The sequence below is a fragment of the Squalius cephalus genome (genome assembly GCF_949319135.1).
Source record: "Squalius cephalus genome assembly, chromosome: 19".
NCBI classification, from domain to species: domain Eukaryota; kingdom Metazoa; phylum Chordata; class Actinopteri; order Cypriniformes; family Leuciscidae; genus Squalius; species Squalius cephalus.
The window spans coordinates 1,535,565-1,561,290 of record NC_137140.1 but is presented as its reverse complement, the minus strand read 5'-3'; the positions used below and the strand labels follow the sequence as shown (position 1 = coordinate 1,561,290).

General features: G+C 41.2%; 1 protein-coding gene across 1 annotated transcript in view; it reads left to right on the top strand.

Annotated features, from left to right (window-relative positions):
- Positions 1-57: 57 nt before the first annotated feature.
- Positions 58-25,726, top strand: part of radil2b (Ras association and DIL domains 2b) — a 52,986-nt gene continuing 27,317 nt past the window's right edge. The window contains exons 1-8 of the mRNA XM_079851979.1: positions 58-429; positions 2,575-2,859; positions 9,548-9,780; positions 10,482-10,774; positions 13,205-13,783; positions 23,426-23,463; positions 23,571-23,731; positions 24,577-24,689. Of these exons, the coding sequence (XP_079708105.1) occupies positions 311-429; positions 2,575-2,859; positions 9,548-9,780; positions 10,482-10,774; positions 13,205-13,783; positions 23,426-23,463; positions 23,571-23,731; positions 24,577-24,689 (1,821 nt within the window). The 5' untranslated portion in view covers positions 58-310. The remainder of the gene's footprint in view (positions 430-2,574; positions 2,860-9,547; positions 9,781-10,481; positions 10,775-13,204; positions 13,784-23,425; positions 23,464-23,570; positions 23,732-24,576; positions 24,690-25,726) is intronic.

The window sequence follows — 25,726 nt, the reverse complement described above, 5'->3', positions numbered from 1 at the left end:
CAGCGCATTCCGGCCAGTCAGCCTATAGTGTCTCAATACACACTAAAAAGCTTTTGCCATCATGAGTGTGTGGGCATCACAGGCGCGCGCAGCATTTTTCCCCGGGAACGCGCCCGTGATGCCCACAAGTGCTGCCTACGTAGACAGATGATCAGAACTATAGACACGCAGAGCAGAAACTCGTGCAGTGTTGATCTGAAGAGTGAAGAGTTCATATCGCCTCTGGAATAGTGTTGGCCGGTTCATGTGATGCGCGCGCAGCTCGGACGGGAACGTCATTATAACGGACCCGTTAACTAGACGACAGCTGATGACGGGAACGATGATCGGGCACGAGCGAAGATTACCGGATCTACCGGGTCTACCGGCCAGCGCGTCCCGCAGGAGACTCTCACGGGTCGGGAGGAAACACAGCAATGGATCCGTCCAGTGAGTTCACTTCATAAAGTTATGAAAGGACTGATTTGTCATTCATAAGCTATCCCGTTGATATATATATATATATATATATATATATATATATATATATATATATATAATCAAAGCAAAGCAATACAAAAAATGCTGAGTTGTTTTTACCCAATTTTGGGCAAAACATTTTCTGTGTTGCACATTTTTAACCCAACGTTTTGGGTTTGTCCATATTTGACCCAAAATTGGGTTAAAACAATAAGCGTTTTTTTTAGAGTGTGATTTTAGGTCTCTTACAAACTTTTTTTAATATGAAGGTCACACACGTGTAAACATTTTACACATTACTTCTGATTATTTTAAAAATGCCTTTTATGAGTTTTACACTTGTTCCAGTACCAGACTTTCAATATTTAAAATGAAAAAAAAAAGTTTATTTTGTTTGATCATAACTTTGAAAAAAGTCAGTGAAGAACTTGAGACTAAGTATTAGTCGTTTAATGCACGAGTATATTTTATTGTGCATCATTTCTAGTCAAGTTGTTTAAAATGTTATTTCCACCACATCATATTCCACATTCAATATTGAGATGGAAATGACACTGTAGTGGAAAGGGTTTCTCATGATTTGTTCTTCATACACTGTTGGACATTGTTATTAAACAAGTGATCATGAGATTAGTTATTCTTTTAAGTTAGTTATTCTGTTTGTCATAGAGCTCAAATGTGTCTGGTATCATACATAAATCCATAAATATGAATAAATTGAACAGCATTATACTACATAATTCCTTGAAAAATTTCCAAGCATCCCACAATAATATTACAAAGCTTAATCAGAACAATCAATTATAATAGCGCTATAATACCAACTATTCCCTTGGAACAAATAAAAAACAGTGAGGTTAGAGATTTTATTTGTGGCCCAAAAGATGAAGAAACACACATTTAATACTGACGCAATGAAAAGGAGCTTTTGTGCCACTGCTACTGAAATACAGGATTTAGACTAAATCCTCAAAGTATTATAAAGGTATTTAGAGGAACTACGCATTTGCACATTGCCGTTCATTAGTGATGGACAGCCAGATTAAAGGGTTAGTTCAGCCAAAAAATGAAAAATACCCCATGATTTGTAGTATACATAGGTGTATATCAGACGAATACAATCAGAGTTATATTAAAAAATGTCCTGGCTCTTCCAAGCTTTATAATGACAGTGAATGACTGTTTCTGTTTTGAAGTCCATAAAAGTGCATCTATTCATCATAAAAGTGCATCTCTCCATCATAAAAGTGCATCTATCCATCATAAAAGTGCATCTATCCATCATAAAAGTCCATCTATCCATGATAAAAGTGCATCTGTCCATCATAAAAGTGCATCTGTCCATCATAAAAGTGCATCTATCCATCATAAAAGTGCATCTATCCATCATAAAAGGGCATCTATCCATCATAAAAGTCCATCTATCCATGATAAAAGTGCATCTGTCCATCATAAAAGTGCATCTGTCCATCATAAAAGTGCATCTATCCATCATAAAAGTGCATCTATCCATCATAAAAGTCCATCTATCCATCATAAAAGTCCATCTATCCATGATAAAAGTGCATCTGTCCATCATAAAAGTGCATCTGTCCATCATAAAAGTGCATCTATCCATCATAAAAGTGCATCTATCCATCATAAAAGTGCATCTATCCATCATAAAAGTCCATCTATCCATGATAAAAGTGCATCTGTCCATCATAAAAGTGCATCTGTCCATCATAAAAGTGCATCTATCCATCATAAAAATGCATCTATCCATCATAAAAGGGCATCTATCCATCATAAAAGTCCATCTATCCATGATAAAAGTGCATCTGTCCATCATAAAAGTGCATCTGTCCATCATAAAAGTGCATCTATCCATCATAAAAGTGCATCTATCCATCATAAAAGTCCATCTATCTATGATAAAAGTGCATCTGTCCATCATAAAAGTGCATCTATCCATGATAAAGATGCACTTTAATGATGGATAGATGCACTTTTATGATGGACAGATGCACTTTTATCATGGATAGATGTGTGAGTAAATGTTCAGTTTTGGGTGAACTATGCCTTTAAAGCAGTGCAGGTCTGCATCGAGTTGATCCGTTTGCTTCCCTCCTCCAGGTCGAGCTCATCCAGCGGCACGGGCAGATCCACGGAGAGCGTCGGGATCCGGCAACCGGCCAAGAATAAGATCCGGCGTCAGCGTCTGTCGGCTGTGTTCGGCCGCGGCCCTCGGAGAGACTCGGCTGAGGTGACGGACGACCCCTCAGAACTGTCCAATCAGGTCTCGGCTCCAGGCATCCTGAAGATCTTCGGCACTGAGATTTGCGAAGGAGCGAATTACAAGAGCGTTCTGGCCACGACACACTCCAGTGCCAAAGAGCTGGTCAAAGAGGCTCTCGCCAGGTGAGTGATCAACATTATACAGCAGTCAGAACCCAGACAGCAACACAGTGTCGGCCCAGAGCCGGGCCACACGCATGCTAAAAAACACTGGGTTAAAAACAACCCAATATTGAAAATATAGGACAGGACACATGTTGGGTTAATTTTACCCAGTAAAATGGCTTGTTTATTTAACCCAGCATATTGGGTTGATTCATTTTTACTATAATACTAGCTTTTTTCTTTCTTTTTTACTTCATACATGAATTAATGTTTACAGATGAACTAACTTAAATCCTCTAAACAAAAAAAACAAAAAAAAATACTCCACACAAACACTGGATTGCAGGATCATTCCTTTTATTTTTTATCATATTTTTTAGTATATTATATATAGTTTTGAATTATTATTGCATACATTTAAGCTTGTTTAACAAATGTTAGAAGTAAAAATGAAACATTTTTGTCACGTTTCCACCGTAACAGCGCTGGATCTCGTGCCGGAGCTTGTGTTGTGTTCATGAACTTCTAACTTCAGACGCCACCCTGCGTTTCACTCATAGCCGAAATATCCTATTACTCCATAACCTTTCCATAAACAATCAGTGTACAGTTCTGAGAACATATTTTAACTTTCTAAGCATTTATATTCTGTATGTTTTTTGAATAAAATCATAAAATTTAATTCAAGGCATCAGGCGTTTCCATCACGTGAAAAGACCAAAGCCCGCAATAAATAACTCAACCCCTGGGTTGTTACGTCTGACCCAGGATCTGGGTAACACAAAAACTACCCAAACGCTGGATTGTTCCGTCTGATCCAGGATCTGGGTAACACAAAAACTACTCAAACACTGGGTTGTTACGTCTGACCCAGGATCTGGGTAACACAAAAACTACCCAAACGCTGGATTGTTCCGTCTGATCCAGGATCTGGGTAACACAAAAACTACTCAAACACTGGGTTGTTACGTCTGACCCAGGATCTGGGTAACACAAAAACTACTCAAACACTGGGTTGTTACGTCTGACCCAGGATCTGGGTAACACAAAAACTACCCAAACGCTGGATTGTTCCGTCTGATCCAGGATCTGGGTAACACAAAAACTACTCAAACACTGGGTTGTTACGTCTGACCCAGGATCTGGGTAACACAAAAACTACTCAAACACTGGGTTGTTACGTCTGACCCAGGATCTGGGTAACACAAAAACTACTCAAACACTGGGTTGTTACGTCTGACCCAGGATCTGGGTAACACAAAAACTACTCAAACACTGGGTTGTTACGTCTGACCCAGGATCTGGGTAACACAAAAACTACCCAAACGCTGGATTGTTCCGTCTGATCCAGGATCTGGGTAACACAAAAACTACTCAAACACTGGGTTGTTACGTCTGACCCAGGATCTGGGTAACACAAAAACTACTCAAACACTGGGTTGTTACGTCTGACCCAGGATCTGGGTAACACAAAAACTACTCAAACACTGGGTTGTTACGTCTGACCCAGGATCTGGGTAACACAAAAACTACCCAAACACTGGGTTGTTACGTCTGACCCAGGATCTGGGTAACTCAAAAACTACCCAAACACTGGGTTGTTACGTCTGACCTAAGATCTGGGTAGCACAAAAACTACTCAAATACTGGGCTGTTACGTCTGACCCAGGATCTGGGTAACACAAAAACTACTCAAACATTGGGTTGTTCCGTCTGACACAGGATCTGGGTAACACAAAAACTACTCAAACATTGGGTTGTTCCGTCTGACACAGGATCTGGGTAACACAAAAACTACTCAAACACTGGGTTGTTACGTCTGACCCAGGATCTGGGTAACACAAAAACTACCCAAACACTGGGTTGTTACGTCTGACCCAGGATCTGGGTAACACAAAAACTACCCAAACACTGGGTTGTTATGTCTGACCCAGGATCTGGGTAACTCAAAAACTACCCAAACACTGGGTTGTTACGTCTGACCTAAGATCTGGGTAGCACAAAAACTACTCAAATACTGGGCTGTTACGTCTGACCCAGGATCTGGGTAACACAAAAACTACTCAAACATTGGGTTGTTCCGTCTGACACAGGACCTGGGTAACACAAAAACTACCCAAACACTGGGTTGTTACGTCTGACCCAGGATCTGGGTAACACAAAAACTACTCAAACATTGGGTTGTTCCATCTGACCCAGGATCTGGGTTACACAAAAACTACTCAAACACTGGATTGTTCCGTTTGACCCAGGATCTGGGTAACACAAAAACTACCCAAACACTGGATTGTTACGTCCGACCCAGGATCTGGGTTACACAAAAACTACTCAAACACTGGATTGTTCCGTTTGACCCAGGATCTGGGTAACACAAAAACTACTCAAACACTGGATTGTTCCGTTTGACCCAGGATCTGGGTAACACAAAAACTACCCAAACATTGGGTTGTTCCATCTGACCCAGGATCTGGGTTACACAAAAACTACTCAAACACTGGATTGTTCCGTTTGACCCAGGATCTGGGTAACACAAAAACTACCCAAACACTGGATTGTTACGTCCGACCCAGGATCTGGGTTACACAAAAACTACTCAAACACTGGATTGTTCCGTTTGACCCAGGATCTGGGTAACACAAAAACTACTCAAACACTGGATTGTTCCGTTTGACCCAGGATCTGGGTAACACAAAAACTACCCAAACACTGGGTTGTTACGTCTGACCCAGGATCTGGGTAACACAAAAACTACCCAAACACTGGGTTGTTACGTCTGACCCAGGATCTGGGTAACACAAATACTACCTAAACACTGGATTGTTACGTCTGACACAGGATCTGGGTAACACAAATACTACTCAAACACTGGGTTGTTGCGTCTGACCCAGGATCTGGGTAACACAAAAACTACCTAAACACTGGGTTGTTACGTCTGACCCAGGATCTGGGTAACACAAATACTACCTAAACACTGGATTGTTACGTCTGACACAGGATCTGGGTAACACAAATACTACTCAAACACTGGGTTGTTGCGTCTGACCCAGGATCTGGGTAACACAAAAACTACCTAAACACTGGGTTGTTACGTCTGACCCAGGATCTGGGTAACACAAAAACTACCCAAACACTGGGTTGTTCCGTCTGACACAGGACCTGGGTAACACAAAAACTACCCAAACACTGGGTTGTTCCGTCTGACACAGGACCTGGGTAACACAAAAACTACCCAAACACTGGGTTGTTACGTCTGACCCAGGATCTGGGTAACACAAAAACTACTCAAACATTGGGTTGTTCCATCTGACCCAGGATCTGGGTTACACAAAAACTACTCAAACACTGGGTTGTTACATCTGACCCTGGATCTGGGTTACACAAAAACTACCCAAACACTGGGTTGTTACATCTGACCCAGGATCTGGGTTACACAAAAACTACTCAAACACTGGATTGTTCCGTTTGACCCAGGATCTGGGTAACACAAAAACTACCCAAACACTGGATTGTTACGTCCGACCCAGGATCTGGGTTACACAAAAACTACTCAAACACTGGATTGTTCCGTTTGACCCAGGATCTGGGTAACACAAAAACTACTCAAACACTGGATTGTTCCGTTTGACCCAGGATCTGGGTAACACAAAAACTACCCAAACACTGGGTTGTTACGTCTGACCCAGGATCTGGGTAACACAAAAACTACCCAAACACTGGGTTGTTACGTCTGACCCAGGATCTGGGTAACACAAATACTACCTAAACACTGGATTGTTACGTCTGACACAGGATCTGGGTAACACAAATACTACTCAAACACTGGGTTGTTGCGTCTGACCTAGGATCTGGGTAACACAAAAACTACCTAAACACTGGGTTGTTACGTCTGACCCAGGATCTGGGTAACACAAATACTACCTAAACACTGGATTGTTACGTCTGACACAGGATCTGGGTAACACAAATACTACTCAAACACTGGGTTGTTGCGTCTGACCCAGGATCTGGGTAACACAAAAACTACCTAAACACTGGGTTGTTACGTCTGACCCAGGATCTGGGTAACACAAAAACTACCCAAACACTGGGTTGTTACGTCTGACCCAGGATCTGGGTAACACAAAAACTGCCTAAACACTGGGTTGTTACGTCTGACCCAGGATCTGGGTAACACAAAAACTACTCAAACACTGGATTGTTACGTCCGACCCAGGATCTGGGTTACACAAAAACTACCCAAACACTGGGTTGTTGCGTCTGACCCAGGATCTGGGTAACACAAAAACTACCTAAACACTGGGTTGTTACGTCTGACCCAGGATTTGGGTAACACAAAAACTACTCAAACACTGGATTGTTACGTCCAACCCAGGATCTGGGTTACTCAAAAACTACCCAAACACTGGGTTGTTGCGTCTGACCCAGGATCTGGGTAACACAAAAACTACCCAAACACTGGGTTGTTACGTCTGACCCAGGATCTGGGTAACACAAAAACTGCCTAAACACTGGGTTGTTACGTCTGACCCAGGATCTGGGTAACACAAAAACTACTCAAACACTGGATTGTTATGTCCGACCCAGGATCTGGGTTACACAAAAACTACCCAAACACTGGGTTGTTGCGTCTGACCCAGGATCTGGGTAACACAAAAACTACCTAAACACTGGGTTGTTACGTCTGACCCAGGATTTGGGTAACACAAAAACTACTCAAACACTGGATTGTTACGTCCGACCCAGGATCTGGGTTACTCAAAAACTACCCAAACACTGGGTTGTTGCGTCTGACCCAGGATCTGGGTAACACAAAAACTACCCAAACACTGGGTTGTTACGTCTGACCCAGGATCTGGGTAACACAAAAACTGCCTAAACACTGGGTTGTTACGTCTGACCCAGGATCTGGGTAACACAAAAACTACTCAAACACTGGATTGTTATGTCCGACCCAGGATCTGGGTTACACAAAAACTACCCAAACACTGGGTTGTTGCGTCTGACCCAGGATCTGGGTAACACAAAAACTACCTAAACACTGGGTTGTTACGTCTGACCCAGGATTTGGGTAACACAAAAACTACTCAAACACTGGATTGTTACGTCCGACCCAGGATCTGGGTTACTCAAAAACTACCCAAACACTGGGTTGTTACGTCTGACCCAGGATCTGGACAACACAAAAACTACCCAAACACTGGGTTGTTACGTCTGACCCAGGAGCTGGGTAACACGAAAACTACCCAAACACTGGGTTGTTACGTCTGACCCAGGATCTGGGTAACACAAAAACTACCCAAACACTGGGTTGTTACGTCTGACCCAGGAGCTGGGTAACACGAAAACTACCCAAGCACTGGGTTGTCACGTCTGACCCAGGATCTGGGTTACATGAAAACTACCCAAACACTGGGTTGTTACGTCTGACCCAGGAGCTGGGTTATATGAAAACTACCCAAACACTGGGTTGTTACGTCTGATCCAGGAGCTGGGTTACACAAAATCTACCCAAACACTGAAAAAATAACCCCAAAAATTTACCCAAAAGGCTCAACCCAGGATTTGGGTATAAAAAATAACACAAGAGAAATCACATTTTTTAGAGTGTGTGGATTCCATGCATACCAGATGTGGGCCGGATCTGGGCTGACACTGTGTTGCTAAAAGACTACGTAAATTATTCAGTAGTTTTATTGATTTGACTGCACTGACACTATTGGATGAAAGTAACAATTCTATTGTCTTCTGTAGAACTGCTTAGCTGAATTGAACGTGTTTCATAATGAATAAACTTTGCACTGTTATTGAACTGATGAAACTATTTTCATAATATGCATAAGTTGAATTTGTCTTATATTTGATTTCTGTTTGTTACAGTGAAGATGCTTTAAAACAATTTCTATTCTATAAAGCACTATAAAAATAAAGGTGACTTGACATATATTTAGGTTCATATGAAATATAAATAACTGATAATATTAAAGTCGTCATGAAGTAGCCCTGATCTTTTACTCTCTGTTGTCCCGAATATCCGAGTGAAACGCTTCTGGAATAAGAACAAATGTGGGCGGGGCTTGATTTTGTCTGTGGGGAATTGATTGGATGGTTGTGGTTTGCTATTGGCTGATCTCATGTGAGTGATAGGTTATAGCCCCGCCCACATCATCAGAGAAGAGATGCTGCAAGAGGAACTTATTCTGATTCAAGATTATTAAAACAATAATGATGTGCACTGATGAATCATTCTGCAAAATTCCATTAAAAAAATAAGGATTGCCTATTTTGATTTCATGGTTATTTTAAACTTATAATGCTGTTGCTGTTATGAACAAAACCACCAGATGGTTTTCTGAAGGTTTTTGGAAAACAGCCTTTGTGCACATTGGTTAAATTTCAAACTGCATGTGAAGGTTTCATACCAAAAGTCTCGATTGGTTTGGAGAAGTTGGAAATTCAAGGCGACATTAATTCTTTGGTGAACGCAAGCCAATTTGGATAGAAAGCTGCGTCAGCACAGAAACTCCTCTGTTCTTTCCTAATTCTACAACTAGAATGTGTGTGTGAAAGTGCCTGTGTTTTTCCAAGATCTTAATGTCTGTTTGTTTGTTTTTTGAACGAGATTAATACGTTTATTCAACAAGGATGAACACCAACAGTAGTGTATGCATATATCCTATCAGCTGTTCTGCTGTTTGTATTATTGCAGATACTCCCTGAGTAAAGAAGAATCTGATGACTATGTGTTGTGTGACGTGATCGGCTGCGTGGAAAACCAGCGCTGGAGGACTGAATGTGTCCGTGTGGTTGGAGACGATGAGAAGCCGCTCTTGCTGCAGTCGCTCTGGAAGCCCAGAGAAGGTTTTTCTCGCCGATTTGAGATCCAGCGCAAGGCCACAGTGGAAGAAAACAACTCTAAAGACAAAGACACGGTGACCGCTGGTAAACCTCACTATAATCACCTCTGCACTGAAGATGTTTGGTGTTTTTTAGGCCACTAAAATGCTATATTTTACGAATGCATTGGCGTATTGGTATGAAAATTGGTGCGTGTCTTCGGCATGGAGCCTTGAAGGTACTCAAAAAGTTTTGGGATAGCGCCACCTTGTGGTGAAAAATTATTAAGTTTGTTGAGGCCCCCTGGTTGAGAACTGTTATATCCACATAGAATCTTTTCTTCCTCTGTAGTCAATAATTTTATCCATTAAAACTCATCTTTGATCACCAAAATGACATATTTCAAAGTTTTTTCCTTGAAAAAAAATACCTCATGTCTTAAAATATCTTGAATGTAACTTGACACCCTTGCCTCATTTAGTATGCACGTCCTCTATGAATATGCAAATGAGCCCCGCCTCCACTCACTCACTCAGCTCAGAGATCCACTGGTTGACGATCACACGTTGATCTGATTGGTTACAAGGTAGTTTGTGACGTCAGAAACACCAGCGATTTCAAAGCGTGTTTTTGAGACTGTCTTTGGTTCACTGCAGTTTTAAGGAGGAAATACTCAGCAATGCTGTCGACTTATGAATTTACACATGCTTTGTGTTAAAGCAGATTAAAAACACCACATAGACACATAAACAACATTAAAAGCTGGATTTTCACCACTTTAATACTTTCAATATCTCATTCTCCAGGCATAAACGCACAGGCACGGAAGCTGCAGAAGACTCGCTCGCGAGGGAAATCGGTCCGGCTGGACGATGGAAAACACAATATGTTTAAGAGTCTCAGCGAGACGAACCTGAGAGTTGAGGCTCACAAAAACCACACGGAGGATCCAGAGACCGAGGTCTACAAACACACACAGTGTCCCGCCAGTGAGCGCGAGGAGACGGAGAGCAGCGATGACAACGACACACAGTTTTCCATTCATCCGCCTCTGGATTTTCCCTACTTTCTGCTTCTGCAGGGCTTCAGTTACACACAGGTAGGACAGACACACACTATATCGCTCGCACTTCCTCGTTCTTTCCTCCAGCCCAACAAACACTTTTTCTGGAGTTTTATGCCGTTTTTAATCAGCTGTAGCTTTACATCCATCTACTTTTATTTTTTTCTATCCTTCTTAAATGTATGTTTAATTTTTTTAATTTAGAACAAAAAAGTTCCATAGTGTAGCTTTAACTACCTCGATAATTGATATTTGAAAGTTGTGAATCAATTCAAATCCATAGATGATAAAATCATGATTCATACGTGAATTGACTTTTCCCCCAAACGCTAATGTTTACAAATAAGAAGACATGCAAACTACGACAGAAACACGTTTACTGAATGAATCCCTTGATGAGCAACAAAACCCTCTGCGGAGGCTGTGATTGGATAACTGGAGTAAGCAGTGGACCAATGGCGTTGCAGTGTCTCTATTGTTGGTCCGCTCCGAGACACACTCGTTTATGATGGAGGAAAAAAGTATGGAAGCTTGTTTCCGCCACAGAATAAAAAATAAAAAAGGTAATTGTGACTTTTTGTCTCACAATTCTGATTTTTTTTTACACAATTGCGTGATACTAAGTCGTAATCGCGAGTTATAAAGTCAGAATTGCGAGATTTAAACTGTGAGTCAGTGTGAGATGAAAAGTTGCAATTATCTTTTAAAATGTTTTATTCTGTGGCGGAAACAAGCTTCCATACAAAAGATTTCAGAAACGTACAATTTTATTAGCCTACTGATATTTTGCACCAGTTTCCCAGGAAGTGACGATTTTATTCTCTTGCACCATAATTTTAACTTCTGTAGCAAACTGAACTTCAGTTTCATGTTTGATGTTGTTAGTTATTAATCTGTGCTGTTAAACTACAGAATTATAGGGATTTTCACTCTTTTTGTTTTGTTTTAGGGTCATAATTCAGTCACTGATCAGATTTTACAATCTTACAATCACAATGATACACTCCCTTTAAACTGCACAACACAGGTGACGTCAATGCACTGCGGAAAAAAATGATCCCATATCCCTTCGATTCCACTGGAAAATAACAGAATGTGCCAAACCATGAGAAATGACCACGTATGTGAAAACAGGCCCAGTGCTGGACAGGAAGTGATGCGTCCAGAGACTGAACACATTTCCTGACAGATTATCTGTGTATATGGAGTGATGATCGGCCGTAAATGATCAAACAAATACATGCACACACACTCGCACATACACACACTCACTCACACACACATGCGCGCACACACACACACACTCATTCACACTCTCTCTCTCACACACACACACACACACACACAAACACACACACACACTCACACACACACACACACACACACACACTCTCTCTCTCACACACACACACACACACACACACACACACACACACACACACACGACACACTCACACACACTCTCACTCACACACACTCTAACTCACACACAGACACGCTCACTCGCACACACAAACACACATACACACTCACACACACACACACACACACTCACTCACACACATACTCTCACACACTCTCTTACTCTCTCTCTCTCTCTCACACACACACACACACACACACACACACACACACACACACACACACACACACACACCACTTAAGTTTTATATTTTACCTCAAATGACCTTTTCAACTGTAGGAAACTCTCTTTACATGCATTCCCTTACTTGTATTGAATGTGCACTTATAATCTTAAAATGTATCTGTATTTAAAAAAGCACCTTTGGCTTAAATGACAACATGTTGACATGAATATTTATTACACGGCTCTGTGGAATACTTGATACCGATAACAACCACAGAAACACCGGCTCATCGTGTCACTGAAGACAGCAGCGCTACACACTCGAAGTTTTGCATTTGGTGAGCTAATAAAATACTAAAACTCAGTCAAATCAATATTTTGTGTATAGTTATTTAATTAAGCCATCCAGTATCGCGGACTCGCTCTCTCTGGTTTTATACAAACGCAGCGGCGGCCATTTTGCGACTATTGTTTTGTACACTGTTGGATTATGAGATACAAACAGGTACAATTTTAAAACAGTTTAATCTGAAATCAATATTTCTTATCCCCATAATTATTTATGTGGTGAAATGCTGTGTAATAAGTGGCATGACTGTATACCGTATCTCTTAAATGTCCATCTAGTTTGAACAACCGCGGAAGCTCTGCGTTTAAATACTGAATAAAATATTTCAACTCAATAATCTGTGTCTGATTATTTACTTATATGTCAAGTAGGCGTGTTATAAGCGGGATAATGTACATCCGGTCGGTTGTTATCTCAGAATAAACCCCTTCAGGCTGATGAAGACCTGATCCTGATCGGGTTTATTCCGAGATAACGACCGGCCGGATGTACATTATCCCTTACGGAATGCACTTCCTTGTCTCCTCAGGATTTCGTCATCTATCCCCTGATCAACAGCAGCTCAGTATTCGGACGGCGCGTCGATCAGACCGAGTCCGAGAGCGACTCAGAACTCCTGAATCTCTGGGCTCCGGATCTGCTTCCTCGTCACTGTCTCGTCCGACGCCTCGGCGTGAATCCCGTGACGCTCCTGAAACCCCTCGACGGAGCCGAAGTGAAGAGGAACGGATGCGCTGTCCGTCACGAGGTGGAGCTGCGCTCGGGAGACGTCATCGGCCTGGGACATCATTACCTCTTCATGTATAAAGACCCGACTTCTGAACGCCCGACTCTCTGTCAAGTGTGTGTGCTGTCGGAGAAATCCAGAAGGCCCCGAGGCTTCCAAGACCCGGAGGGAGCAGAACTGGCTCTGGAGTATGATGTTGAACACGAATCCCGGGTCCTGGAGTTGATCTTCTCCACGGTTGATCAGGATAAAGGCACACACAAACTGAGCGCTGCGTTCCTGCTGTGTTTGTGTTTCCAGCAATCTGTCAATCACTTCTCAATGCCGGCCCTCCGAAGACTCCTGTTACACACAGCCAATCGGCTTCAGACGCTTGTGTGGGTCAGTCTGTTCAGTCATTACTTAACTTAACTTAAAGCTGCAGTCCGTAATTTTTTTGGGTTAAAAATTATCCAAAATAAATGTTTGAGCAAGTACATAACCAGCCAGTGTTCAGAACTCTCTGCTTGCTTCAGCTCGATTCAGAACAGTGAGCTTGTAATGATGTTTTTAACTCCAGTGGTACTGGTGGATTTCGGCGGGAAATTCGAGCATGTCTTTGCGTCATTCCGTCACATCTGTCCACATAACGTCGCATCTGTCCATATAGAGTCACATCTGTCCATATAGAGTCACATCTGTCCACATAACGTCACATCTGTCCATATAGAGTCACATCTGTACACATAACGTCACATCTGTCCATATAGAGTCACATCTGTCCACATAACGTCGCATCTGTCCATATAGAGTCACATCTGTACACATAACGTCACATCTGTCCATATAGAGTCACATCTGTCCACATAGTCACATCTGTCCATATAGAGTCACATCTGTCCATATAGAGTCACATCTGTCCACATAGAGTCACATCTGTCCACATAACGTCACATCTGTCCATATAGAGTCACAGTCACATCTGTCCATATAGAGTCACATCTGTCCATATAGAGTCACATCTGTCCACATAGAGTCACATCTGTCCACATAACGTCACATCTGTCCATATAGAGTCACATCTGTCCACATAACGTCACATCTGTACACATAACGTCACATCTGTCCATATAGAGTCACATCTGTACACATAACGTCACATCTGTCCATATAGAGTCACATCTGTCCACATAGAGTCACATCTGTCCATATAGAGTCACATCTGTACACATAACGTCACATCTGTCCATATAGAGTCACATCTGTCCACATAGTCACATCTGTCCATATAGTCACATCTGTCCACATAACGTCACATCTGTCCACATTAAGTCACATCTGTCCACATAGAGTCACATCTGTCCATATAGAGTCACATCTGTCCACATAACGTCACATCTGTCCACATAACGTCACATCTGTCCACAGAGTCACATCTGTCCATATAGAGTCACATCTGTCCATATAGTGTCACATCTGTCCACATAACGTCACATCTGTCCACAGAGTCACATCTCTCCACATAACGTCACATCTGTACACATAACGTCACATCTGTACACATAACGTCACATCTGTCCATATAGAGTCACATCTGTACACATAACGTCACATCTGTCCATATAGAGTCACATCTGTCCACATAGTCACATCTGTCCATATAGTCACATCTGTACACATAACGTCACATCTGTCCATATAGAGTCACATCTGTCCACATAGAGTCACATCTGTCCATATAGAGTCACATCTGTCCACATAGAGTCACATCTGTCCATATAGAGTCACATCTGTCCACATAGAGTCACATCTGTCCACATAAAGTCACATCTGTCCACATAGAGTCACATCTGTCCACATAACGTCACATCTGTCCACAGAGTCACATCTGTCCATATAGAGTCACATCTGTCCATATAGTCACATATGTCCACATAACGTCACATCTGTCCACATAACGTCACATCTGTCCACATAGAGTCACATCTGTCCATATAGAGTCACATCTGTCCATATAGAGTCACATCTGTCCACATAACGTCACATCTGTCCACATAGAGTCACATCTGTCCATATAGAGTCACATCTGTCCACATAGTCACATCTGTCCACATAGAGTCACATCTGTCCATATAGAGTCACATCTGTCCATATAGAGTCACATCTGTCCACATAACGTCACATCTGTCCATAGAGTCACATCTGTCCATATAGAGTCACATCTGTCCACATAGAGTCACATCTGTCCATATAGAGTCACATCTGTCCATATAGAGTCACATCTGTCCACATAACGTCACATCTGTCCATATAGAGTCACATCTGTCCATATAGAGTCACATCTGTCCACATAACGTCACATCTGTCCATATAGAGTCACATCTGTCCATATAGAGTCACATCTGTCCACATAACATCACATCTGTCCATATAGAGTCACATCTGTCCACATAGAGTCACATCTGTCGTCACATCTGTCCACATAGAGTCACATCTGTACACATAACGTCACATCTCTCCATATAGAGTCACATCTGTACACATAACGTCACATCTGTCCACATAGTCACATCTGTCCATATAGAGTCACATCTGTCCACATAATGTCACATCTGTCCACATTGAGTCACATCTGTCCATATAGAGTCACATCTGTCCACATAGTCACATCTGTCCATATAGAGTCACATCTGTCCACATAACGTCACATCTGTCCACAGAGTCACATCTGTCCACATAGAGTCACATCTGTCCATATAGAGTCACATCTGTCCACATAACGTCACATCTGTCCACATAGAGTCACATCTGTCCATATAGAGTCACATCTGTCCACATAACGTCACATCTGTCCACATAGAGTCACATCTGTCCACATAACGTCACATCTGTCCACATAGAGTCACATCTGTCCACATAACGTCACATCTGTCCACATAGAGTCACATCTGTCCACATAACGTCACATCTGTCCACATAGAGTCACATCTGTCCACATAGTCACATCTGTCCATATAGAGTCACATCTGTCCACATAGTCACATCTGTCCATATAGAGTCACATCTGTCCACATAGAGTCACATCTGTCCATATAGAGTCACATCTGTCCATATAGAGTCACATCTGTCCACATAACTTCACATCTGTCCACATAGAGTCACATCTGTCCATATAGAGTCACATCTGTCCACATAACGTCACATCTGTCCACATAGAGTCACATCTGTCCACATAGAGTCACATCTGTCCACATAACGTCACATCTGTCCACATAGTCACATCTGTCCACATAACGTCACATCTGTCCACATAGAGTCACATCTGTCCACATAACGTCACATCTGTCCACATAGAGTCACATCTGTCCATATAGAGTCACATCTGTCCATATAGAGTCACATCTGTCCACATAGTCACATCTGTCCATATAGAGTCACATCTGTCCACATAATGTCACATCTGTCCACATAGAGTCACATCTGTCCATATAGAGTCACATCTGTCCACAGAGTCACATCTGTCCATATAGAGTCACATCTGTCTACATAACGTCACATCTGTCCACATAGAGTCACATCTGTCCACATAACGTCACATCTGTCCACATAGAGTCACATCTGTCCAAATAGAGTCACATCTGTCCATATAGAGTCACATCTGTCCACATAGAGTCACATCTGTCCACATAGTCACATCTGTCCATATAGAGTCACATCTGTCCACATAATGTCACATCTGTCCACATAGAGTCACATCTGTCCAAATAGAGTCACATCTGTCCACAGAGTCACATCTGTCCATATAGAGTCACATCTGTCTACATAACGTCACATCTGTCCACATAGAGTCACATCTGTCCATATAGAGTCACATCTGTCCACAGAGTCACATCTGTCCATATAGAGTCACATCTGTCTACATAACGTCACATCTGTCCACATAGAGTCACATCTGTCCACATAACGTCACATCTGTCCACATAGAGTCACATCTGTCCAAATAGAGTCACATCTGTCCATATAGAGTCACATCTGTCCACATAGAGTCACATCTGTCCACATAGTCACATCTGTCCATATAGAGTCACATCTGTCCACATAACGTCACATCTGTCCACATAGAGTCACATCTGTCCAAATAGAGTCACATCTGTCCATATAGAGTCACATCTGTCCATATAGAGTCACATCTGTCCACATAGTCACATCTGTCCATATAGAGTCACATCTGTCCACATAATGTCACATCTGTCCACATAGAGTCACATCTGTCCATATAGAGTCACATCTGTCCACAGAGTCACATCTGTCCATATAGAGTCACATCTGTCTACATAACGTCACATCTGTCCACATAGAGTCACATCTGTCCACATAACGTCACATCTGTCCACATAGAGTCACATCTGTCCATATAGAGTCACATCTGTACACATAACGTCACATCTGTCCATATAGAGTCACATCTGTCCACATAGAGTCACATCTGTCCATATAGAGTCACATCTGTACACATAACGTCACATCTGTCCATATAGAGTCACATCTGTCCACATAGTCACATCTGTCCATATAGTCACATCTGTCCACATAACGTCACATCTGTCCACATTAAGTCACATCTGTCCACATAGAGTCACATCTGTCCATATAGAGTCACATCTGTCCACATAACGTCACATCTGTCCACATAACGTCACATCTGTCCACAGAGTCACATCTGTCCATATAGAGTCACATCTGTCCATATAGAGTCACATCTGTCCACATAACGTCACATCTGTCCACAGAGTCACATCTCTCCACATAACGTCACATCTGTACACATAACGTCACATCTGTCCATATAGAGTCACATCTGTACACATAACGTCACATCTGTCCATATAGAGTCACATCTGTCCACATAGTCACATCTGTCCATATAGAGTCACATCTGTCCACATAACGTCACATCTGTCCACAGAGTCACATCTGTCCACATAACGTCACATCTGTCCACATAGTCACATCTGTCCATATAGTCACATCTGTACACATAACGTCACATCTGTCCATATAGAGTCACATCTGTCCACATAGAGTCACATCTGTCCATATAGAGTCACATCTGTCCACATAGAGTCACATCTGTCCATATAGAGTCACATCTGTCCACATAGAGTCACATCTGTCCACATAAAGTCACATCTGTCCACATAGAGTCACATCTGTCCATATAGAGTCACATCTGTCCACATAGTCACATCTGTCCACATAGAGTCACATCTGTCCATATAGAGTCACATCTGTCCACATAACGTCACATCTGTACACATAACGTCACATCTGTCCATATAGAGTCACATCTGTCCACATAGTCACATCTGTCCATATAGTCACATCTGTACACATAACGTCACATCTGTCCATATAGAGTCACATCTGTCCACATAGAGTCACATCTGTCCATATAGAGTCACATCTGTCCACATAGAGTCACATCTGTCCATATAGAGTCACATCTGTCCACATAGAGTCACATCTGTCCACATAAAGTCACATCTGTCCACATAGAGTCACATCTGTCCACATAACGTCACATCTGTCCACAGAGTCACATCTGTCCATATAGAGTCACATCTGTCCATATAGTCACATATGTCCACATAACGTCACATCTGTCCACATAACGTCACATCTGTCCACATAGAGTCACATCTGTCCATATAGAGTCACATCTGTCCATATAGAGTCACATCTGTCCACATAACGTCACATCTGTCCACATAGAGTCACATCTGTCCATATAGAGTCACATCTGTCCACATAGTCACATCTGTCCACATAGAGTCACATCTGTCCATATAGAGTCACATCTGTCCATATAGAGTCACATCTGTCCACATAACGTCACATCTGTCCATAGAGTCACATCTGTCCATATAGAGTCACATCTGTCCACATAGAGTCACATCTGTCCATATAGAGTCACATCTGTCCATATAGAGTCACATCTGTCCACATAACGTCACATCTGTCCATATAGAGTCACATCTGTCCATATAGAGTCACATCTGTCCACATAACGTCACATCTGTCCATATAGAGTCACATCTGTCCATATAGAGTCACATCTGTCCACATAACATCACATCTGTCCATATAGAGTCACATCTGTCCACATAGAGTCACATCTGTCGTCACATCTGTCCACATAGAGTCACATCTGTACACATAACGTCACATCTCTCCATATAGAGTCACATCTGTACACATAACGTCACATCTGTCCACATAGTCACATCTGTCCATATAGAGTCACATCTGTCCACATAATGTCACATCTGTCCACATTGAGTCACATCTGTCCATATAGAGTCACATCTGTCCACATAGTCACATCTGTCCATATAGAGTCACATCTGTCCACATAACGTCACATCTGTCCACAGAGTCACATCTGTCCACATAGAGTCACATCTGTCCATATAGAGTCACATCTGTCCACATAACGTCACATCTGTCCACATAGAGTCACATCTGTCCATATAGAGTCACATCTGTCCACATAACGTCACATCTGTCCACATAGAGTCACATCTGTCCACATAACGTCACATCTGTCCACATAGAGTCACATCTGTCCACATAACGTCACATCTGTCCACATAGAGTCACATCTGTCCACATAACGTCACATCTGTCCACATAGAGTCACATCTGTCCACATAGTCACATCTGTCCATATAGAGTCACATCTGTCCACATAGTCACATCTGTCCATATAGAGTCACATCTGTCCACATAGAGTCACATCTGTCCATATAGAGTCACATCTGTCCATATAGAGTCACATCTGTCCACATAACTTCACATCTGTCCACATAGAGTCACATCTGTCCATATAGAGTCACATCTGTCCACATAACGTCACATCTGTCCACATAGAGTCACATCTGTCCACATAGAGTCACATCTGTCCACATAACGTCACATCTGTCCACATAGTCACATCTGTCCACATAACGTCACATCTGTCCACATAGAGTCACATCTGTCCACATAACGTCACATCTGTCCACATAGAGTCACATCTGTCCATATAGAGTCACATCTGTCCATATAGTCACATCTGTCCACATAGTCACATCTGTCCATATAGAGTCACATCTGTCCACATAATGTCACATCTGTCCACATAGAGTCACATCTGTCCATATAGAGTCACATCTGTCCACATAACGTCACATCTGTCCACAGAGTCACATCTGTCCATATAGAGTCACATCTGTCTACATAACGTCACATCTGTCCACATAGAGTCACATCTGTCCACATAACGTCACATCTGTCCACATAGAGTCACATCTGTCCAAATAGAGTCACATCTGTCCATATAGAGTCACATCTGTCCACATAGAGTCACATCTGTCCACATAGTCACATCTGTCCATATAGAGTCACATCTGTCCACATAACGTCACATCTGTCCACATAGAGTCACATCTGTCCAAATAGAGTCACATCTGTCCATATAGAGTCACATCTGTCCATATAGAGTCACATCTGTCCACATAGTCACATCTGTCCATATAGAGTCACATCTGTCCACATAATGTCACATCTGTCCACATAGAGTCACATCTGTCCATATAGAGTCACATCTGTCCACAGAGTCACATCTGTCCATATAGAGTCACATCTGTCTACATAACGTCACATCTGTCCACATAGAGTCACATCTGTCCACATAACGTCACATCTGTCCACATAGAGTCACATCTGTCCAAATAGAGTCACATCTGTCCACATAGAGTCACATCTGTCCACATAGAGTCACATCTGTCCACATAGAGTCACATCTGTACACATAGAGTCACATCTGTCCACATAGAGTCACATCTGTACACATAGAGTGTGAGGATGCTGGAGGTGGAGATTTATAGCCTTTTCTCACAGCACTTGATATAATTAAACTTGATGGCGGATCCAGAAAGGTTCAAACGACAATCACCGCAGTGACAACTGGAGATTCACCCGCTGTAAAACGCAGAAGACTTCAGAGTGACTACAGAAAAATAGAGACTGCAACCGGCCCATGCGAAAACAAGGATAATATCGGAAGGGCATTAAATGTCACGCAATGCTGATGTTGTTAACATTAACAATTTGAGAACAAAGTATAATTTGCACGGTTTGGAGTGATATGATGAGCGATCGTTAGATTTAATCAGTGTGATTTACTGCAATGCTTTTTTCCCCTCAGTTGGTCAGAACAAAAGTGGATGTTACTTGTTCAGAACATTTTCCGGTGAAAATTCTTATGTTGGTCATTCTTCCAAAAGCAGAATCTGTGATTGTGAATGCCAGTATCCACATCGGCGCGGCGACTGACAGCCGCACGTTCTCCTCAAAACACTGGATTCGTCCGCGCTGTGCCGTGCCGAGGCACAACCCACGTAAAGTTGATAATTCCTCCAATAACTGCAATTGCAGATTTCAAACAGAGTTGGCGACAAATAGGAAAAACTACGGACTGCAGCTTTAATTTGTGTCAATATTGTGCGATTAAAAAAAAAAAAAGCCCCCCTTGCTACCTCATACATTTATTTTATTTTTAAACAAGACCAAACAACTTTTATGAATTATTTTCCCATATTAGTATGATTAAATCCTGAATTAATCTGATGGTTAAATGAATCGGCTTAGTGAATGATTCAATGACTCTTTGTTTTGTTCCCGACTGAATCAAAGTTTTGAACGAATCTGTCGAGTTAATAACTGATTCTTAAAGACTACTGGTGTAATGATGTAACATGCTGAATGATTCACTGAAAAATCTGGCCTAAAGAGTATAGAGTATCTCTTTAGAAAAACTAAAGAGATAGTTCACCCCAATGAACATTGTGTCGTTATTTACTTTCCCTCTAGCTGTTTCAAACCTTTCTTTCTTTTGTGGAACGCAAAAGAAGATATTGGAATACTTAACCATTTTGGTTCCCATTGACTTCCACTGTATGGGCAAAAATTACAGTGCCAAGTCAATGGGAACCGAAACTGAAGATTCTTCAAAATATCTTCTTTTATGTTCAGCGGGACAAAGAAAGTCATTCAAGTTTGGAACGACATGAGGGAGAATAAATTATGACAAAATTTCCATTTTTGGGTGAACTATCCCTTTATATTTGAGGACTGTACTTGTAATATAGCAGACGAGTCAAGTGTTATTAGGGATGCACGACATATCGACCACCATATCGGTATCAGCCGATATATGATCATTTTTAATGTTATCGTTAGCGGTCTGATTAGAAAATTTGGCTGATATATTAAAGCTGATAAATAATGTATTATCTCCTTCAGCTGAGACTCTTCAGATGCCACTGTTCAACATGATGGGTTTGAATTGCTTGAAATATGATTAAATCACTTCAATATGGAAAACACATTTAAGCGCAAGTCTGTCATATCGGCTACATACAATTATAATGAGAACATCAATATAATTGTGTGTTTGGGAAATTATGAGACTTTTGTTTTTGTAATCAGGCTCTCAAAAATTAAATTAAAAAGTTTGATTTTGACTGAATATAAATGTAATTTGAATGTAACATATTGTGTATGTACTTAAAAAAAATATTGCCTTACAAAAAATTTTTAATAAAATAAAGTTGTCCTCCGAAGAGGGGGGGGGTGGGGGGTGGGGGTGGAGGTGGGTTATAAAAAAATAAAGATAAATAAGATTTATCGGCCAATATATCGGTTATCGGTTTTCAAATATAAAGAATTATCGGTATCGGCCAAAATGTTCATATCGGTGCATTCCTAAGTGTAATGAATGGCTTTTCTGGTGCTTTTACATTCTTTATGAAACATAAAGGCTTCGGTCCTCATTGTAACTGCATGGAAAAGTCTTCAAATTTTCTCCTTTTGTGTATTGTGAAAAATAGAAAGTAAAATGGATTTGAGCTACTAGAGGGTCAGAAAATGAAAAGATGCAGTAAAATGCAAGATTCATCACGCTATAAAATGTTGTTGTATATCTTTTATACCTTAATACAGGAAAAGGCGAAAGAACTTGCAGCGCTGCAGCCTGAAATGTAAGAACAGGAACTTGTTTCTCATCAATTCATAACCAGAGGAATTAAAATTCAATATCTCAGCTTACATTAAAACCAGGTTTTCCTGGCTCTTGTGACGCAAGCAGACGTGACTCAGAAGCGGAAGACTGGCTGATCCGGGGCCTGGAGCCGCTGGTGCTGTGGATGGCCAACTCCATCGAGATCCTTCACTTCATTCACCAGGATCTTCCTCGTCTTCTGCACGGGATCTCCCAGGAGGAAGAGGAGGAGGAGGAAGACTGCATTGGTAGAGTTCAAAATCAAATGCATTCTTATGTGAATAATGTGATGTGTCCGTTAGGGCTGCACGATTAATCGCAATTTACATGAAATCACATTTGGCTTATCGTGATTATGAAATGGTAAAGTCTGTGTGTGTAATGTGCAGCGTGTCAGTGCCGTACGGCTCAGGAAACACGGCTCACTCTGAAAGCTCTGAGTTTGAGTCGCTTATAACGAGCATTTGAAAAAGCAACACGAGTCAAACATCTTTCCAGACATGAGACGCATTTATGAACCTCTTGTCCAACAAAACACAACATTAATAACACGCTTTTCCTCCAGACTCACTTCATGAGGACAGCTGAGCTCCTCCTCCTTTTGATAACTTTATTCAATTTCTGTATTGTAATAGCAAATTGAACTTAATTCAATTTATGTGAGGATTGTTTGAAGTTCACTTAAATTAAAAGTTGTTATATTTTTTGAAGCCTAATAAATGTTTTTTTTTAAATGATGGCTTTCAATAATGTTAAAAGGCTATAATTAAAGTGTAAAATCTTTCATTGAGACATCAGTAGCTGTATTAATATCAGTAATGCTGACCTTCATTCATAAAAAGATCCCATTAAACAAGTATTAAACTGTGTTTATGTTGTTTCTACATTAATTTGGAGATTAACTGTGAAATTATTAAATAATAAAATGTATTAAAAACATATAAAAAAAATTTTTAATTGCGATTAATCGCGATTAATCACAGAAAAACGTGTGATTAATCGAGTACATTTTTTTAATCAATTGCCAGCACTAGAATAATGTGATGTGTCGGTTCAGATTCAGTGGCTCTGCATGTCTCTGGTTGTATTTTAGCGGTTCTGGAGCTTCGGCTTTCATCGGTGCGGTCGGCCAGCGAAGAGGCCATGACGGTTCTGGAGGAGGTTCTTATGTTCACCTTCCAGCAGTGTGTCTATTATCTCACCAAGGTCAGGACATCCTCATACTTAAAGAGACAGTTCAACCAAAAATGATCATTCTGTCATCACATTTTCAAAATCTGTTTGTGAAAGTGTTTTTTTGTACATACAATGAAAGTCAATGGGGTCCAATGTTGTTTTGGGTGAACTATCCATTTTATTTAACATGTTAAAGTCCCCCTGTGGTGTAAATCCAGCTTTTAATGTTGTTTATGTGTCTATGTGGTGTTTTTAATCTGCTTTAAGACAAAGCATGTGTAAGTTCATAAGTCGACAGCATTGCTGAGTATTTCCTCCTTAAAACTGCAGTGAACCAAAGACAGTCTCAAAAACACGCTTTGAAATCGCTGGTGTTTCTGACGTCACAAACTACCTTGTAACCAATCAGATCAACGTGTGATCGTCAACCAGTGGATCTCTGAGCTGAGTGAGTGAGTGGAGGCGGGGCTCATTTGCATATTCATAGAGGACGCACATACTAAATGAGGCAAGGGTGTCGAGTTACATTCAAGATATTTTAAGCCATGAAGAATTATTTTCAAGGAAAAAACATTTAAATATGTCATTTTGGTGATCAAAGATGAGTTTTAAAGGATAAAATTATTGACCACAGGGAGACTTTAAGCAGACTAGACGACTGGAATCAGATTTTGATTAAATATTATAAGGTAAATTTAAAAAAAAAAACGTAACATGCGCAGATTAATTGTTTACATTAAGACCTATATGCGATTAGAAAATAGTTAGAGTGAATTGTAATTTCATGCAGGTTTGAGTGGATTCTGTCCTTAATGTCAATGCAGTGAAAATAGGGTCACTATCTTTCTTTGCACCACAAAAGCATTTATCTTACATATAGTCAACTCGATGGCATTGCAGATTGTACATAAGAACAATAATCAGACTCTATCTTCAGGCAAAAGAGCGCTGTAAGCTTGTTTCAGTGTGGCTGTCTGTGATGAATAACTCATTATCAGGAAGTCAGGTTAGCAGGCCTAGAAAAACACTGGCCTTGTGAGTGTGGTTGAACGCAGAATCGATCTCAA